General features: G+C 45.4%; 2 protein-coding genes across 5 annotated transcripts in view; one reads left to right on the top strand and one right to left on the bottom strand.

Annotated features, from left to right (window-relative positions):
* LOC142557547 (serine/threonine-protein kinase Sgk2-like) overlaps positions 1 to 12,111 on the top strand; it is a 34,013-nt gene extending 21,902 nt beyond the window's left edge. For all 4 annotated transcript variants that reach the window (XM_075669478.1, XM_075669477.1, XM_075669476.1 and 1 more), the window contains 2 exons: positions 6,010 to 6,067; positions 9,778 to 12,111. In XM_075669478.1, the coding sequence (XP_075525593.1) occupies positions 6,010 to 6,067; positions 9,778 to 9,881 (162 nt within the window). In that variant the 3' untranslated portion in view covers positions 9,882 to 12,111. The remainder of the gene's footprint in view (positions 1 to 6,009; positions 6,068 to 9,777) is intronic.
* On the bottom strand, positions 11,736 to 19,655 carry Rae1 (ribonucleic acid export 1). The gene is made up of 9 exons (XM_075669479.1): positions 19,275 to 19,655; positions 19,076 to 19,168; positions 18,590 to 18,676; positions 18,427 to 18,513; positions 16,836 to 16,907; positions 15,134 to 15,241; positions 13,399 to 13,575; positions 12,747 to 12,941; positions 11,736 to 12,251 (listed from the first exon to the last, which is right to left on the bottom strand). The coding sequence occupies exons 1-9, from the start codon at positions 19,470 to 19,472 to the stop codon at positions 12,165 to 12,167; spliced, it is 1,104 nt and encodes a 367-aa protein (XP_075525594.1). The 5' UTR covers positions 19,473 to 19,655; the 3' UTR covers positions 11,736 to 12,164.
* Between the last annotated feature and the right edge of the window lie 160 nt (positions 19,656 to 19,815).

Genomic DNA, 19,815 nt, shown 5'->3' with positions numbered 1-19,815 from the left:
TTCTTGAGCCTTACATGCGAGACCTCCTCGTAAACGGGAAAGAGTGCCGAGTGCTTCGAGATTCCGCAGCTACGATGGATGTAGTTCACCCGTCTTACGTAGAACCCCATATGTTCACGGGCGAGTGCGCATGGATCAAGCAAGCCGTGGAAGCTCATAGCGTGTGTCTGCCGGTAGCAAAAGTGCTTATTGAAGGACCTTTCGGAGCGCTTGAGACAGAGGCGGCAGTGTCATCTATGCTGCCACCCCAGTACCCGTACCTATTTTCAAACAGGTCCGATCACCTCCTGCGCGAGAAGGGGCTTTTGTTTGGTGAAGCTAGTGTTCAGGCCTTAACCAGATCGAAGGTTCGGGAGCTCGCTGCAAAGGCGGTAGTTGCGGGGCCGACGTTATCAAACAACGAAAAAGGGTCAGAGGCGCAGCAAGCTGATATTCAGAGCACGCCCGAACAGAATAAAATTGAGTCTGTAGCGTTGAAGGCGCCAGATACTGGAGAGGAAAATCCCGACGCGGGAAAGTTAGAAGAGCTATCTACTGATTTGCTCATCGCGCCTACGTCAGACGGACTTGATAGGTTGCTAAAAGTCAGCCGGACGGCTTTGATAGCCGAGCAAAAAAAGGATGGCAGCCTGGAAAACGTGCGCTGCAATGTCAAAGAAGGTATCGCCAGGAAAACTGCGCGTTTTGTGGAAAGAGGTGGAGTCCTGTACCGGAAGTATCTAGACCGCCGAGGAGTGGAGTTCGACCAGCTGGTCGTGCCTCAATGCTATCGTCAGGATCTGTTGCGCTTGTCACACGGGGGTTCGTGGTCCGGACACCTAGGAGTTAAGAAAACTAAGGACCGTCTCTTGCAAGAGTACTATTGGCCAGGGTGTTTTCGGGACGCAGACCATTTCGTGAGGACATGTGACACTTGTCAACGGGTGGGCAAACCAGGGGACAAATCGAGGGCGCCGTTGAAATTGGTACCTATCATTACGGAGCCTTTTAGACGGCTCGTTATTGATACTGTGGGACCTCTGCCGGTAACAGCCACGGGGTACAGACACATTTTGACTGTGATCTGCCCAGCGACAAAGTTCCCTGAAGCAGTGCCGCTTAAAGAACTCAGCTCAGTTGAGATAGTTAATGCACTACTGTCCATATTTGCGCGAGTTGGTTTTCCTGCAGAAATTCAATCAGATCAGGGCACAGTGTTTACTAGCGCTTTGACGACAACTTTTCTCGAAAGGTGTGGGGTAAAGCTGCTACACAGCTCAGTGTACCACCCACAGTCGAATTCCGTTGAGAAGCTCCACTCCGTCATGAAGCGCGTGTTGAGAGCGTTGTGTTTTGAACATCAAACTGACTGGGAGCTGTGTCTGCCTGGGGTGATGTTTGCTTTAAGGACCGCGCCGCATGCGGCTACGGGGTTTTCGCCAGCTGAACTGGTGTACGGTCGCTCGCTTCGATCTCCGCTTCGCATGCTTCGAGAATCATGGGAAGGTAGGGGCGACGACCCAGTCGTGGTGGAGTACGTGCTTAAGCTCCTCGAACGCTTAAGAAGGGCACAGGAGTTGTCAGGTGAAGCAATGACAAAGGCCCAGCAGAGGGCCAAGGTTTATTATGATCGGACAGCCAGGGCCCGTCGTTTTGAGGTTGGCGATGAGGTCATGATATTGCGCACATCGCTAAACAACAAACTAGACGTGCAGTGGGAGGGCCCAGCGCGAATTGTTCAGAAACTGTCGGACGTTAACTACGTGGTAAGTCTGCCAGGAAAGCGGAAAGCACAGCAAGTTTACCACTGTAATCTGCTCAAACCTTATAGACAAAGGGAAGCAGTGGTGTGCATGATGGTAAACGTTCCTGAAGAGCTTCCGGTCGAGCTTCCGGGACTAGGCTCAGTGACGAACAGGGAAGACACCGGTCAAGTCATTAGTGACCTTATCAGTAAAGCACCGCTGTCGCCTGAGCAGAAAACCGAACTACACCAGCTATTACAAGAGTTTCAAGGTCTGTTCTCTGAGAGGCCTGGTAGGACTTCTGTACTTACTCATGATATAGAACTTACCTCCACAGAGCCAGTACGATCCAAGGCGTATCGGGTGTCACCCCGCCAGAGCGATATTATGGAGGCGGAGGTAAAGAAAATGCTACAGCTCGGTGTTATTGAGGCAGGTGAGAGTGATTATACCTCCCCTTTGATTTTAGTTGAGGTACCGGGCAAGGAACCTCGTCCTTGCGTCGACTACCGCAGGCTTAATTCCATCACTAAGGATCAAATTTATCCGATCCCTAACATCGAGGAGCGCCTTGAGAAAGTTAGTAGCGCTCAGTTTATTTCCACCCTAGATCTTGTCAGGGGTTATTGGCAGGTTCCACTTACAGAAGAGGCTAGTAGGTATGCGGCGTTCATTTCACCAATGGGAACATTCCGTCCTAAAGTGTTGAGTTTTGGTTTGAAGAACGCGCCATACTGTTTTTCAAGTCTCATGGATAAAGTGTTGCGGGGACAGCAAGAATTCGCTTTACCGTATCTAGACGACGTAGCGATATTCTCCGCATCCTGGTCTGAGCATATGACACACTTGCGGGCAGTGCTAACCCGCCTGCGCGAAGCAGGCTTGACAGTAAAGGCTCCTAAGTGCCAGTTAGCACAGGCCGAGGTTGTCTACCTCGGTCACGTGATTGGTCAGGGTCGTCGCCGCCCCTCTGAAATAAAAGTGGCCGCTGTGCGAGACTTTCCGCAACCGCGCACAAAGACCGATATTCGGTCGTTCTTAGGTGTCGCCGGCTACTATCAGAGGTACATCCCTAGGTACTCTGATATCGCGGCTCCCCTGACGGATGCTCTAAGAAAGACAGAGCCTCAAACAGTCGTCTGGGACGAGACAAAGGAAAGAGCTTTTAGCGCCCTAAAGAGTGCCCTAACAAGCCAGCCTGTGCTACGATCGCCAGACTATACAAAAGGGTTCATTGTTCAGTGCGATGCTAGTGAGCGAGGCATGGGCGTTGTACTGTGCCAACGGGAAAATGGAGAAGTAGAACACCCCGTCCTGTATGCTAGTCGTAAGCTGACCAGTCGTGAGCAGGCGTATAGCGCCACCGAGAAAGAGTGTGCATGTCTCGTGTGGGCCGTTCAGAAATTGTCATGCTATCTAGCCGGCTCGAGGTTTATCATTGGGACAGATCACTGCCCTCTCCAATGGCTGCAGACCATCTCTCCCAAAAATGGCCGCCTCCTGCGCTGGAGCCTCGCTTTACAACAATATTCCTTTGAGGTGCGTTACAAAAAGGGGAGTCTCAACGGTAACGCCGATGGCTTAAGTCGAAGCCCCTAACGTAGGAATCAGCCTCAAAATTGTTTGTTACTGATGTTTTTCTTCCTGAGGCAGGATTTTTTTTAACATATTGCTTTTGTTTAGTGTTTCAAAGTGATGATATGCTTTCTAGTGCAATTTTTCAATTTGTGGACGCGTTCTGAGTGATGCTAGACTACTGTAAGGAACTAGGCAGTGGTATAAAAAGGGGAAAGAGCCTGGCAGGGCTTAGTGAGGGTTGTGCCGTGCTTGCTGACTGAGCGGTTGAGTTTTCAGCGTAGTTCTAACGCTTGCCGGGAACGAGAACAAAAATGTGAACTCTCCCGAAGTCACTTTGCAGTGTCCCGTGCGAACCTGAACGAGAGAACGAGGCCTTCTCTGTGCGCTGCGCTCAAGAAACGTCAAGGGACGCCCGACTTCGGTTATGAGCATCATCGAGCGACATCCCTCCGGACAGCGGATGCAGTCCCCTGTCCATCGGGATCTCCTTTCCCCGGCGGGGCGGTCTGTTGCGTTTCGCCTGCGACACGTGGTTTTGCCGGCGCGACGGCGGCGGGGCGGCGGACATTTTGGCCCGATCGTCGTCACCGCAACACTCATCGCCAGGTGTTTCCAGGCGCGTCTGCGGCGATGCGACCGCCTAGGGATTTCGTTCCAGTCATTGTGCCCGAAACAGGCGAGGCCAAAGCAGGGATCTCCTTCCAGTTATTGGGCCCGAAACAGGCGATGCCAAAGCAGGGATCTCGTTCCAGTCATTGTGCCCGAAACAGGCGATGCCAAAGCAGGGACCATCTTCTCGTTACAGTCATTGTGTCCGACCGGCAGCGCCACGACAGTGTGCTGCGCAGCGCCACGACCAGGTGCTACGAGATCGTGCGCAGCGCCACGACATGGTGCTACGGCATCGCTACGACAGTGTGCGTCACCATTAGCCCATTGTACATTCACGTGCTCGTCTTTTGAGGGGTTCCTTCTTGCCCTCAACTGCGAGAGTATAAAAACAGCTGCCCCCGGACGCCAGAAGAGGGCTCCGATTTCTTCCGTTGAGTGAAGTGCTCTCCCGTCTCTCTACTTCGGTCAAACCTGACCGCCAACTCTTTGCGATGTTAAAATAAACAAGTTGTTTCGTTGTTACCTGTCGACTCATGCTTTGCCGGGACCTTCGGATGCTTGCAGTTGTACCCCAGGCCGCCAGGCCAACGCTACCCTTGGGGCTTGCGACCCAGGTACAACCACGGGCGTCAGCGCCGAGTTCCCAACAGATCGTACCAGCAGTCCGATCCAAATACTATGCACTATTATAGCTCCTTGAGACGGACTTGCCGTCATGCGACACCTTTGGTGTGTGTGAAGGCTCAGATGTGGTTCCGGAGCACTCAGTCTGCACTACCGCTACAAATGTGCTGGTTGATGGCTCAGTTCTCTTTTGCACAATTGTGCAATGAAACGACAAATCGCTATTTAAATATCCTCAGTGCAAAAAAAAGAAAAAAAAAGCCTTCAATTTCATCATTCCTTTCATAAAGGTAATAGGTTTTTAGAAGCTATTGGCTATTCGCTTACTTGGCAATCATAATCGGAGGTTTCTGCACAATTGCGCACATGCGACCATTATTTTGGAGGTTGCTCTCGTTCCTTTAATTCAAAATTTACTTTACTGCCTAAAGGGGCACCAAAAAAAGAGACACTAAAATTAGTTTAGACTAAAGCTTCTCAGTATTCTATTTTAGTTGCGATAGGAGGTTGGTTATTTGAAGAGGAAATGCAGGTGAAAGATTAAGTTATTGAATTTCGTGCCGTAACCCCCGTGCCGGTATGTCAGCCCAATGTCATGGACTTCAAAGAATGTTCTCGTATTTGGGCAGTTCTGGCAGATTAAACATTCTCAGAACTTATTATGTTTAGTCTTTTGCTCCATTCGAATACAATGTAGTCCATCATTACTGATAAAACTTTAGTTATCTTTAGCTTTAGTTATCTGTGACGTCAAGACGAGCTGGTGCGAGACTGTAGGCCAGGCATGCTTTGGCTGTGGGCCAACTCCGATTTCCTTATCCAGATTGCACATAAAATGCAGAAGTGGCTCTTGTAAGACAACCGCTAGGCTAATTTTAGTGAAATTTGTTGCATATTAGAGAGAAATTTATATTCTGGTCACTCTAGGAAGCACAGAAAAATTTTAGGACTTCTTACTTCCTTTTACGAACATTGACTAAAATTGGCAAGTTTAACAAAAAAAAGAAGCACAAAGTTTACAAATGTGTAACTCTGCACCAAAAACTGATATCGTAATTCTATAAATCGTGTTTGTTACAGCATATAAAGCGTACAAATTTGATATTTTAAAGCCTACGTGAAGTTGTTGCAGTGTTCGGGTGTTTTGCAAAAAAAAGTCCTACTTGCTAATTAGTGGTACATTTGAAAATGATGTATAACACATCAGTTTTGTCCACTTCGATTATTTAATAGGTCAGAATACAGAATTGAGACATCTTCATTTATTGCCGAGTTATAAAGTTCGAAACTTGGCACTTTATCATTTTTTTTTTATTTCCAACATTTCTTATTTTAAAAATCTTGAAGGCCTAAATGGAAAATGTGCTTCCCTACAGTCGTTAGATTTATCTGTGGAGCCTTGCATGATACTGTCATTGCGTCTAGATGGAGCAGACAGCAAACTTTTGTTCCCGCAATTTTTTTGTTGCAGTCGGGAATAATGGACTTGAAGAACATCGATCCGGACTTTGTCAAGGAACCTATACCTGGTAAGCTTTCACATACATCTGTGAAAGAAAATTGAAGGCCCTTTTCTTTTTCTAGTGCTGCCAAGATTGTTGTCGTCTTTGACAAGACACGTTCCTTGACAGCTTGTACCTGTAGTCAGTACGACAAATAAGCACCAGCTTTTTTATAGTCTTATGATCCAGTGATAGCGTGTTGATAAATTACCAGCTTGCATTGTTACTTGCATATTGTTAGTGCATATTCATGTCTCAAGATTACCGTGAATTTTCAGTCAAATTTAGCTTGAATGTTTTGCAGAAAAGTTCTAAGGGTGATGATACATTGCAGCTTTGGCACAGCATTTTGACCTCATGCAAAATCTCTACAGGATGCTACAAGTATGTTCTTGGAAAGAAAAGGCATTTAGTGTGGGGTTTGGCATTGCTACAGCATGGCCTGTGAGGTACATGTCATGGGGCCATCGGGTAGATAGGGAACAAAGCGTATCTGTGGTAATAGTGACTCTATTGTGTTATGCCTAACAATGTCAAAATAGATGTCTAAAAAAAGTAATTATGCAAGATTTAGTTTAAAAATAAGATACAATTAAACAAGAGCAGATCTCACTTTTTTTTTTTTACCACTCCACCGGATGGCTATGTGGAAACAGTGAATTGGTACATTGAAAGTGGGTGCTCTTGGCGCTGATAAGTTGGTCAGGTTCACTAAGCAAGCAAAATAAACCTTGCTGTACAAAGAACCACTGCCTTAGTTATTACCATTGTAATTTCCGAAAATCCTCACTGTGTGGGATGTTATACCACTGTGAAATTTATTTATATTGCCTGAGTTTCGTACAGCACACGTGTGATCAGATGTATGCAAGCCGAGGATTCTGTGAAAAAAAAAAATTCTTGGCAACTGAGACTGACTACTTGAAACCTAAGAATGCTCTGCAATGTTTGCAATGCGAAGTCCGAGCTGCAATTTTCAGTTTTAGGTTACATTCCAAAGAATTTAGGAAACGATGTGTTTTTCGCAGAACCTTTGTCCGCATACTTTTGGTAACGGGTGTACCTAAATCTAGGTACTATAATATCCCTGAGAGACGTCCCATCGCCGAGAGAACACACACCCCCTGTTTTTGGCATGATTTGCTATTTTTTTTTTTCCCAAAACACTGAAAAGATAGCCCAGCTCTCGTAATCGGTCGGCCCTGAGAGCGCGGCGTCACTGCTGCCACCACCAACAGTGGCTGGCCACAGCAAAAACGGGCTTTGTTAGCTGCCGAGGAAGGTGAGGGACAGTGCTGACTGGGAAGGACAGTCGTATTGTGTTCAACCCCCTTTGCTGCAATGGTGCCCTTGCCAGAAGCTGGTACCACTGTTAGCGAACAATGCTGATAGGTCATCAACATCTTGTTTGGCAGTGATAGTGACTGCTCTTTTGAACGTTTTGAGGAATACTGAACAAGGGCTCACAAACAAAGCTTCACAAACTTCGACTGCAGTGTGTGTTTTTCACTTTTCTGGATTTTTTCAATTTCCCACATGGTGCTTCCATGGGAATGTGGTCACCACGGCAGGGATTCGTTCGATCGTGAAATCCTTTAACTCTGCAGCAAAACAGTAGTCCCTGAACTCTAGCATCGCCTGCGTCTAACACCATTCTGCGAAGTGCATGCCACGTGCAGAACGCTGGTAATAGTAATTTCCGCATTTTAGTTGTGGTGCGATAAAGAAGGTACATTCGAAGTGGTAAAAAAATGATTGCACATGGAAATGAATATATCTGGTCACTACACTGTAAAGCCGGAAGTGGGCAGTTTGTGTTTCTGATGTGTCCTTGGTGAGGTGTCTACCGACATTGCTGCGTCTATTCCATACTGTGATGACTGCATTGTTATACCAGCTGGAAACCAATTCCACATTCTGACAGATTAAACTGAAATGATTGAAACACCCTTGGAATGGTTTTGCCAATGATAAGAGCATGGTTGAGCGTGAAACATAGGTAAAGACCATCCAGTTTGTCGTACTATCAGGTGCCAGAAACCGGTTCCAGCTAGTTTCAGCAGTCTGAACAGCCGATTTGTGCGGCATATCTGTCTGGTAGATTGAACAAGTTATCGCCCTGCCTGCAGTGAACGCGCCGGCACTAGGCAGTGACTTGAGAATATTTTGTGCCCGTTGCTTGTGGAGTGCTCATTGCAAAAAGAGACTTCCAGAAGAAAACGCCGACATAAACTCCAGTAAATAAGACTCGAAGCCCACCAGTGGACTAGAAACTGAGCAATCTGAACGATAAACCTGACTGGTGACTGTTCATATGGCAGATTAGCAGCTGTTCTGACTGACAGCTGTCCTAGCAGTGTCACTTGTCTTCTTCCTGGTGTCGATGTTGATGTAACCACCATGATGGTTCATTAGCTATATTGTTCCACTCAGAACAAGGTCGCAGGTTAGACTTCTGGCCATCGGTGACTGCATTTCAAAGGGCGCATAACACAAAAACACTCCTGTGCTTTGCTTTAGGTGCACGTTAAGGAAACCCAGGCAGTCAGAATTATTGAGTGACACCTCTATAGTGTCACTTGTAGCCACAATGTTGCTTTGGGATGTTGAATCCTATGAGTAAATCAGTCATTGTATTTGTATCTTCTGCTAGAGGTCATTTTCTCCCATGTGCTATTACACAGTAGCAAAAATACATTGTAAATGCATGTCATGAAGCAGCTGCTCAACAGTTTGGCTGCAGGTTCATTAACCCTTCATTGACTAGTGTTGCCTACAGGCAGCATACCACAAAAATGTTTTTCCTGCCAAGTTTCAGTACTGAGTGCGACGTTTCTTGCTAAATGTCTTTGGCCAACACTGAATGATGGGCAGCAAGTGGCAGAGTAAGAAGAAGTTTGGCACACGTCTCGCCTTCGTTTGAAGGCATGTCAGAGGAGACAGACCAAAGCAAGATCTCTGGCTGCAGTGGTGTCACACACATGATGTAAAGCAAATGAAACGTACGCAGTACGACGCCAAGTAGGACGCCGTTTTGAGAAGGCTGCACGACGATGATTTTGTTTGCTTCTGTGATTGGCTGTCTGAGTCACACAAACCCGCGCGGTCCGTGTGCCTTTGTTGCTAACTGCTGTTTCTTTCTTTAAGTTGTGTTCTACTATAGAAATCTTTATTTTACACTTTCGCTTGTTTACTTGTTCTTGGCAGTGTTCTTCCTGCGCGAGTCCATTTGATGTGGGTCCTTGTTTGCCAAGTAAACGAGAGGTGTATCTCGCAGGCCAACCTGTGAGATACACCTTAGTTCATATCTCTTTTGGTGGCTTACGTGTCTTTATGGCGAATGGTGGACGTTATTCATATTTGTACTAGTAAAGGTACCCCTCCCCCCTCATTTGCATAGAAAAGTTATCTTGGGGTTGGCCCCCCCTGCCCCCCCCCCCTTCTCGAAAGAAAATCCTGGGTACGTGCCTGAATTTATGCCTATGGTTCAAATATGATGAGCTGTCTGTACATATTTCAAACAAAGCCACTGGTAGCCAGGTGAAACCCACTTCCTATTTTCCGTCGGTGTTTCCCCACTATTGCTGAAAAAATTCCCGCCAAATATTCATTTTCCTTTTTGGTGATTCTGCTTGCTTTCGATGCATTCTGCACACTTGGATAGAAAATAAACATTTTTTTCGGGTGCATCTGCCGTCATTAAACAGTTGACGAATGCTGGAATTTTTCGCTTTCAGCTTCCGTCGGCAGGTCTCAAACGCTGAGTGCCAGCGTACAGGATGCAGACACCGCATTCATCGGTTTCTCGTATGCGCCTCCGCTGGACATCAACGCGTGCTGAGGCGGAGTCAGCCGCACGCAAGACTGCCAAGGAATCATCGCCCCGACGAAAGATTCCTACCGTTGTGCTTTACAGTGCCTTTCTCTTGCGTTCCATCGCTCTAGCATTGATATTGCTCGTGAATGTGTTGTGCATTGCCCAGTGCCCGCATTTGCTCGACTGCCATGAGAGACCGCTGCTGTTCTTGCAATACTTAACGCTGTAGCTGAGAAGCCGCGCGAAAACAGCCGAGAGTTTGGCAGGCAGTGCCATTGTTTGTCAGTGGTGCTACCTTTTGTGCATTGTCAACAGTGATGTTATTAGCAGCTGATTATTATCGATCCTGCTAGCCCAGATAGTCCCGAGTGCTTTCCTGGCTTTTAAAAGCGGCACATCTCGGAAGCCCGTGGAAACGTGCTGCATCTTTCTGCTGCCGATGCTTTCTTTTTTTTTCCTTTTTGACCGGGTGCGTTAGGTCAGAAAGGCCGTCAAGCTCGTTTCTTATGCCTTTCTTCTATCACATTGACCTTCATGTAGTACCCATGTCCCTGTCATACTCAAGGTTTCAAGAAACACAATGTTTCGTCTTCGTTATTCTATTAGAGCAACGGATTGTTCACATCTAGAAGGATTCAGAACAAACAAGGCGCACAGTTGCTTTGTGCATTACGGAATTTATGCAGATTTGAGAAACACGCAAGCTCGTAATGACGCAATATCATCTAGTGAGAAAAGGCTGCAATATTCTTGCCTTTCCCTCCCCCCTCCTTGTTTTACTTTAGTTCAGTCATACCAGAATTTTTAGATGTTTCATTTCGCATTACATCTATCGGAGTACTTCGACAAAGTGTTGAAGTTTCATTTATTCCTCAGAATCTGATTAGCCAGGAGGTGAAGACCTGCCATGTTCCCACGCAACGTTTGGGAATGCTACCTTTGAAGCTGTGATTACTGCATCAGTCTTAAGGGCACTTTGCCTGGCGGCCTGTACTTTAAGGACCAACGAATTTTACTGAACTGACCAAAATTGTCGGGGACCAACAAAGTCTGCCCTGGCGGCCTGTCTTGTGTACAGCCGTGCTTGGCTAGTGATTAATCTCTTTTAGAGCCTTGGCTAGTCTTCCACACACATCCAGTTTGGTGTTGCATCAGCCATTGTTGGTGAATGCAAACATGTGAACTTTTCTTAATTTAAGTATTTCTTGTGTGTTTGGAGTGAATCGTTTTATGTTGTGTTCTAGTGGGGGGGTTCGTCCTGGACAACCACCTGCATGTGTGGTGGTAACGTCTGGGCTCACTTATTCGCCAAGCCTTGGATGTCTGAAACATGTTACCTAAATTTTGCTGCAGCCTTTGATGATACTGTTAAGCTCCAGCATGACATTGTGCATTTGTGGCCAATTGGAGCATAATGCATGGTTTCAATACGATTTCGTAATCTACCACGGTGATCTTATGTACCGAAAGTGAACTAAAGTCTGTGTCATCTTCGAAGTCGACTGTCTGGAATGAAAAACTTGAGATGTGAAGGTCTGCAGTTAGCTTTATTTCATTATGAAATGAAGGTGGGTTCCCCTTTTGGAAGTAATTCACAGGAGTTCATAAAGTAGGTTTGTGCTAACATGTGAAGAAGCTTCACAGAAGTCTGTACCTGTTTGGCTTGGCATGGATTTTTACTCGTTTTCTTTCTTGGTGTACACTTGCAACAGTGCTTGAAGGCGAGTGGGACAAGGCCCAGTCATTAACTCTCAAAATGCGCACACCAATACAGAGAATGACCACCTGCGGTGCATGCCGTCAGCCTTTCCAACTTCTCACGCTTAGTGAAAGTCTTTCCTTGACTTCACAGATGGAAAAATTTTTGCATGCTAGGGAGCTCACCAATTAGTAACTGTGCAATGTTTTCAATCAACGCAGTCACTTAGCCTTTGATTTCAAGGTGTCATTGCTATGAATCAAACTAGTGCGCACACAGACCTTGTACCGTTCTTCTCGTTGCCTCAAATACTGTTTCGAGTTATCAAGATAGTGCGCGGTGTGCCTTACATTCTTATCAGACGTACAGAAAGAGTGCCATATTTGGTTGCAGTGTTGTTTTTGTTGTGCTGTGTGGAGATACAAACATTTGTACAGTTCTTTGATACTGCAGAAGAGATATATTATGTACACACACTTATATATAGAAGCTGGCAACTTGTTTTCTGTGTACTTTGTTTTTATGCGATTAAAAGTTTGAATTTCGCCAGCACGATTTTGTCCACTTGGACAGTTTATTTGAGTCTTTACATTTTGTGACGAAGGAATTCACTTCTTGACCCTTGGCTTGAGTTCCTCGAAGCAGGAATGCAGGAAAATATAGTTCTTCTTCTGAGGGTTGTGAAACTCATAGCCCTAGAAAGGAGACGTTTAAACATCTGTGGTATGGCTTGCACAGAGTCTTAAGATGGGCCCACGCTTAACTGCTGTCATGCATTCAGTCGGGCCTCTTTGTTTACGCTAATGGCAAAACAAATTGCATTGCAACTACCATCAGACGAATTAGGTGTAAATGTTTGATTGGTTTAGTTTTGTGGATCACTTATGCTAAGATGATTGCCTGATGAGACAAATTTTAACAGTCCCTTTGCAGTCATTTAAAGAGGCCCCGAAACACTTTTCTAATTGCAGAATGGCTTCCCTATATTCTGAGAATATTGTGCTGGAAAAATTTTCGAAGTCCTTCAAGTACAGGTCGAGCTCGACGTAATTACCAAGGCTCAACTGTACTTCTTTATAACCTACACAGCCAAAATGAAATTTCATTGCACTCGGCCTGTAAGGCCCCCAGCTGAAAATTAAAGCTGCAATAAAATGGCATGTTATAGCTGCCACGCGACAAGAACTGACCTTTGACCAGTCATAGCTGACTGCGTAGGCAAATATTTCACCACGAGCATTGAAGCAGCAACGGGTGATTGGCTGCTCCATCTGTTCAGACGTCTTCAGCTTGGTGCGGGCATCCTTGTCCCAGAAGCTGAACTTTCCGTCCGAGCCTACTGTTGCTAACGTCATGTGAACAGGGTGAAATGCAATGTCATTGACCTGTTGAAGCAAATGAAAGAGAAAATATAAAAATTATGCATATCCCGCACACTGTGAGCATCGACGTGGCACGAAGCATTTTGCAAGTAGCTGGCTATTCAACAATGTTTGGGTTTCTGCAAAGCATTGCCAAATGGACCAACATGTTTTGATTTTGTAAAGTGAGCAAGTGTACTGACAGCAGTAAGGCCACAATGATATGACAGTGATGGCATGACGACCAATTTATCATACTCGAGCAAAAAAAATGTTGCGACCTGTTCGGTTATGACCTGAGCCAATTCAGAAGGCAGCGCAATATGGGAGAACTGGCCCCCTGGTTGACACCTTCAACAGTATATACTACTGCTCTTGTATAACAATACCAAGTTGAAATTTCATTGCAGTTAGCCCTTAACTACCCGTCCGGGCCACATTCAAAGAAAAAGAAAACCTAATAAATGTACTGTACACTTACCGCGAAAATCTCCTGAAAGCCGTTTGTTGTGCCGTTTGCACGGTGACACTTGAACGTGAAGTTGTCCTTGGGGTTCTGGGGATTCACATACTGGATGGCCACACGACCTTCGACGCTTCCAAGCGCAAAGCCATTCGGCTGTGCCTTTTTGTCTTGGAATATGGACACGCACCGATGCTGCAAAGAAAGGCAAAATACATGTGGCATTAACGAGTCATCTATTAACGAGGCAAGGGGTACAGAATGTGTATTCATAAGTACAAATCAACATCATTAGCAACAGACACCGTAACATTTGTACTGCAGAGTGAAAAAAATGTGTCATTCAGACTTGTGAGCAGGGTCTGCTGCCACTCTTGTAATGTGCAATGGTCACCAGAGTTGAGCTTTTAATTAATTAACATGGCAAGTGGTATGCTCCTTGCAAATTTGGTACAATTTAGATGTGACCGGATATGGGTGTAACTGAAGCTCATTGTGACGGAACAATACAAGCAAAAGACGCTTTGCAATAACAGTCAAATCTTGATTTAACGAAACCCTGCCAAATTTTCCATTTAAAGAAGTGCTTTCGATTCCTCGACACATATACATAGAGCCTAACACATTGAAAATCATGAAGCAACAAAGTGAACTCCATGTCTCACCCGATGTAATGAAGTATTTTTGGGAAAAATATGTAGATAAAGTATGAGTATCCCAGGTTTCAGTTCAGGTGCTAGACACCATTGCCTGGTGAAGGTTTGCCACTCCCATAAAAGAACACAGGATGCGCTTTACAAGTTCACTGTCAACAATAAGTGCGAATGAAGGCAATAATTGGATGCTTTTCTGCTTGAATAAATATGCTATTCACATCAGTGCTATTGACTTAACGGACCTCTAAATTTCACAAAAAATTGGTATCGAGTCCCATTGACTCGACCATGTTCACTGTAGCAACAATTAGGAAGGAGTCTCAGTTACTGCGTGTAATGACCCACCGGTGGGTCACTCGTCAAATTTCTCTGGTGCGTTGAGACCCACCTGTCAATCACCGGGGAGTTGTGCTCCTTTGAAACCTCTCCAAGCTGCAGAGGGATGACGCCATGACGCGTGAAATCAGAAGCAACGAGAATTTTTCCAATCCTTTAATTTCTAGTAAAGATGTCAATTGCACACTGCAGGAATGCCCTGCAATGTTGCACAGGAGGAATAACTTCCGTCACCCGCTCATAAGCCATGCTGCAGTGAACATACTAATTTTACTTGATTTTCACTATGAAATTAGTGTAATTAGATGAGTAACATTGATAAATGAGTTCATATGTAGCACCAAGAGGCAACTTCAGAATTATGCACTAATGTAGCACAGAATAGCTGCTAATGTTCAATATTTTCTTTATTTTACATTTTGCGCCCATGTGCACAAGGAATAACACATGCCTGAATAAACGTACACTCGCCAAATGAAAAATTCAAAACACAGATTGACATTTTGGTGCCCAATATGGGTGCCTTGCAAATATACGGGTGAACAAGGCACCCGTATTGGGCGCTGAAACATCAATCTGTGTTTTGAATTTTTTCAGTTGGGTGAACAAGGCACCCGTATTGGGTACCGAAACGTCAATCTATGTTTTGAATTTTTTTCAGTTGGCGAGTGTACGTTTATTCGGGCATGTTCTTTCCTCGCCAGACGAGTTTTCGTGAAACCCTAGACGGGACTAACACAATTATACAGTCCTATACAAACCTGGTACTTGAGTGGCGATTCAATCTTCTTGTACTCTTGGGGCTGGCCTTCAAGCTGGTAGATGATGATGTGCCTGCCTGCCGTGCTGACGACGGCCATGGGGTACACCTGCATATAAAGTCAGGCTCTCAGATTAGAGGATGTTGAGAAACAAGCCTGAAATTGGATGGGCAAAAGCTTGTCTGGTCAAGGATGATACATGAAAATATGGACCCTGACTACATAAGACAATAGAAGACAGACAGAAAAACAGATTATGTTCCAGCTCTACGAGAGCCTTGCTCAAAGTCATCACAAATGTCATTCCTTTTTTTTTTTTTTTCATTTTATGTTCTATTAGTGTTCTTATGAGGTCAGTGTCTGGGGGGAGTTGTAACTGTGCTGTAAGAATTCCCAAGGCTGTCAAGCAGCACTTCGGTTTTGCTGCACTGTCGCCGCTGAGCTAGAAACATCAGAAAAACCTATTTTTTAGCATGACAAGGTAATGCTGTACATGGCTAAGACTAACCAATTGATTCACTTGGTTTAATATCGCCAAAGCAACTCTGGGGCTGTAACAGATACTGTGGTGAACAGCTACAAATTTGACTGGTGTTTGACAAGTAGTTTTGAAAGCTAGGCACACCAGCACCTTTGCATTTTGCACTTGATCAGAATGTGGCGAATGCAGCAGCCGGGAATAAAACCCCCTATTGCTGTTGCTCAGCAACAGGATGCCATAGAGGTGAAGCCAATGCGGCTGGTAAGGCTGAGTCCACTCAGCACTGGTGGCAATCTCGTGTCGTAAGGTTGCCAGAGAGACAAATGTCCTTGAGTGAGGTTTGCTAGGGAGACAAACTGCACAGTCGCAAATGCCACCGAAAACAAATGGCATAGAAACCAAGACAAAGAAGTGGTGGTTTGGGATTCTGGCAACCACATGCGCTACAACACTACTCCAACTTTTTCTTTAGATGAACGAAAAAACCAATCAAAAACACAAAGGACAAGAGGAGAGGTTCACACCACACCTCTTGCCCTTTGTGTTTTTGACTGGTTTTTTCGTTCAAGTATGTACCAACTAGCCCAGATTTCAACCCTTCTGCAAAGCATTTTTCTTTAGTTTTATGAGTGCCTCCCCTAAGGGCCCAGTGGAGAACATAGCAACGGTCAAATACTTTGCATGGGAAGTTGTGTAGCCAGAATGTCCGCAAGGGCTATCACCTTTGAAAACTGCAGAACCAATAACCCATGCTGACTTTCTGGAGCAGATTAACATAATGGCTACACAGCTAGAATGCCCACAAAGGCTAGTGCCTTCGTAAACTGCAGATACAATCTCGCGTGCTAGCTTCCTGGAGTAGGTAAATCTAATCATACTATACTAATTTATTATAATTATCTTTTTTTTTTTTTTTTGCACTCCATAAGTGGTTCAACCAGTGCTCTGCCTACTTCATACCAGGATCAGCCGGTCATGAACAGGAGATGATAAGAAAAGAAGGGGATTGAGCAATGAGAAAGTCTCCTTGCTTTGTGCCAGTGTGTCTTTTCGAGCTCTCGAATATGAATCCTTACGATATACCTATCCTTCTTTTCCTCCAGCATCATTTGTCAATGGTCTTCTGTGCTTTTAATAAAAGTATACAAGTTTATCGAAGTGCACCAGTATAGAAGACTGAAATTTGCATCGGAGCACCTCTCAAGCACCTAGCGTACTCACAACATCAGCACAGTAGCAGCGTTCTGGAAGGTTGATGGTGAGCATTGGCGTCGGTGTCCTCGTATCCCAAAACTGCAAGGAAAGAGGGGTAACGTGTAACTTATCACTTGCACATCTTACAATCCGTTAACCACACAAGGCAGCTAAAGAAAGTCAGTCTGTATAATGAAAACAAAAGCCAACTGTTTGGAAGCACATGAGAAATAAACAAATAAAAATGGCAGTTCTCCATCTCGGCGATGTTGAACCATTCTTCAACAGAAGGGCAGTGGTGAAATGAAGCCAAATCAACATACTGAGCAAGGTTGTTTCTGAATGCTTTTTCTCATGCCAATAAATGTGTATGGTCAATTTCAGAAATGTTAAGGTACTGTGCACAGGTTATATACACAGATTTTCTTTTTGCTTAATTCTGATGGGTTGTTATTGGGGCGCGGCTGACATGCAGGGATGTATGCATGTGAAAGCAAAGTAAACACATGGATGCTCTCAGCTTGAAAAATAATTTCTTAGGGTTCTGTTCATAACAAGACTAATAGAGGGTTTTTGTGTACTTGTATACATATTACCACTCGTGATAATACTGGGTAACCGGAGACATGAGGAGGTTATATAATTATTTCAGTAATCCTGCCACTGAACATTCATTTGTTTCAACATGCAAGCAGCTGGCTGTTCACCAATTTCATATGGTGCTTCTGTGCGGTAAATTCAAAAACAGAATACCTGGCAACATATTCCAAAACATGCCCTATAAGGAAAAGTGGCACTATAGTGTCTGTGTCGGTCACTTTACCAGTGCTCCAACCAGCATGGAATCAGTGGGAAGTATCAGCTCAATTAAAACTTCTTTCTGGGCGAGTTGGTGCATACTTGACATAAAAATTGTTACAGCGCAAACACATGCAACCACAAAGTATGAAAGACGGGACACAAGCGCTTGTGTCCCGTCTTTCATACTTTGTGGTTGCATGTGTTAGCGCTGTAACAATTTTTATGTCAAATATCAGCTCAGGCAGCTGGCAACTTACTGGATGGTGTGATTACGGCTGCATAAGTGCCTTTTTTAACTATCAACACAGTACAGCAAAGTATTAAAACAGTCTATATCATGTGCTTCGCACAAAATTGATCAGTATAAATGTTGCACATGCTGTAAACCACAGCAAGGCTGCACGATTTTCCCTGTAAACTCTGATCCCCTGCCCACTACTGACTTCAATGCCATGGCACATGCACGAGGCCATTGCATGAAAGAGTGTACCATATATCAAGATAGAAAATGCGGCACAATGCCGTGGCAGCAGCGTAAAACTGTCAAGTGAGGTCACCCGAAGAAATGTTAACTTGCAGGGCCAGAGAACTAAATCTGCTTCACATCATGAAGTCAACAAATGTTACGAAGGGGCCTGTACTACTTCCCATCATTGCCATTGCGATCAAACATATGCAATGCCAGTTTTCCCTCAATAGAGTATGAACGAAACTACGCGCTTCGCAATCTCAGTAATGTTTTCTCACAACCAATACAGAGTTTCACAGATTGGTACGGTGTCGCAGCAGCTTGTGCAATCTGCGTAATCACTCTCACCTTTAGTGTCTTATCCCAGCTTCCTGTCATGATGCAGCTGTAATTCGGGGCTTTCACCCAATGCACTGTTTTCACTGGTGCATCGTGCTGCAAGAGAGTTCACACTTGTCAACACCCACCCGCACAGCACATTCAATTTGTTGCACATAGAGCATGTACGGACCTGCGCTATAGACATGGCTTGATTGCTGTTCAGATCCCACATCTTGACAGTTTTGTCACAAGAGGCAGAGAAGACCTTGCTTCCATCCTGAAAGAATGGCAATATAGAGGATGAGGGCGAGTGATCGCGCATGTCACCCGTTCGCGTTCACTGGTGTCACGCTGTATTTTCGATAGCGATGGAGCACGATCGGGACCGAATTTCTCAATCGCGATTGGCCAATTTGTGCAAGCCAATCGCGGTCGAGATATTCGAAACCGAGTAGACTCGATCGCGATCGAAAGAGCCCGTGTGCTCCGCGGTAAAACAATCAACTTAATGGTAACCTTTCAATTACACCAAAACGTACTTGCGTATAAAGTGCAAGTACAGAACTGTGTGCACGGTTGTCGCTATGATTTATTTGTGTTTTTTGCGACGTTATAACTGCCTACCGGAGCGCCAACCTCTGCACCACCAAAGGAGAGACAAGAGTTCATGGCTTACGTCGCTCCAAGCTACGTCGAGGATGGGACCCTGATGCGTCTGTTGCGCTTTGGGAATTGTCTGCCCCGTGCTCTGCACCTCCCAACACCTGATCTGTTGTATCGTAAGAAAAGAACACACGTTAGGACACATCGCACGCAGCCAAAGCGTTCGTTTTGATGCGAGCGAGAGACGCGAGGATGTAGAGTGAAGTATGCACCTGGTTGTCCCAGCTCCCAGCAACGAGAAAGTTTTGAGGCAGGGACGCCGGACTGAACGCCATGCTACTGATGGAGTCCTCCGGTGGCGAGACTACTTCGAAGTCCTTCATTGGATTATGCGTGCCGGTGGCCGCCGCTCCGGAAAACATGCCCACCCCGCCGCCGAAGTTTACAGACGTGTTCGCCGACCCAAACATGCCTCACAAGGTGGCGGCGATTTGGCTTACGATAAAGCAGGGCTTTCGTAAGCGAGATTATCAACTCGCGTTCCAAATTCCGTTCGGGAATCTCGCTTTGACAGCAAAAATTCTCGAATCGCTTCAACACACAGCGTTGGAGAGCGCCATGTTGCCGAAGCAATAAATACACATGTAAACGCGGTGATGTCCGTGACGGCGCGGCTTGTGCTATAAAACAGCAAGTTAGAATTTGCGCAGTGCATTTGTCACGTGTGATTTCTGGTATGGTCATCATTTAGGAAACTTACCTGGGAAAAATATTGACGGTCATTGTGAGTTTGTTAGGTGTCAATGTTAACCA

The sequence above is a fragment of the Dermacentor variabilis genome, chromosome 9, assembly GCF_050947875.1.
Source record: "Dermacentor variabilis isolate Ectoservices chromosome 9, ASM5094787v1, whole genome shotgun sequence".
NCBI classification, from domain to species: Eukaryota; Metazoa; Arthropoda; class Arachnida; order Ixodida; family Ixodidae; genus Dermacentor; species Dermacentor variabilis.
Note: the sequence above shows the minus strand (reverse complement) of the source record. Positions and strands in the feature narration are given on the sequence as shown.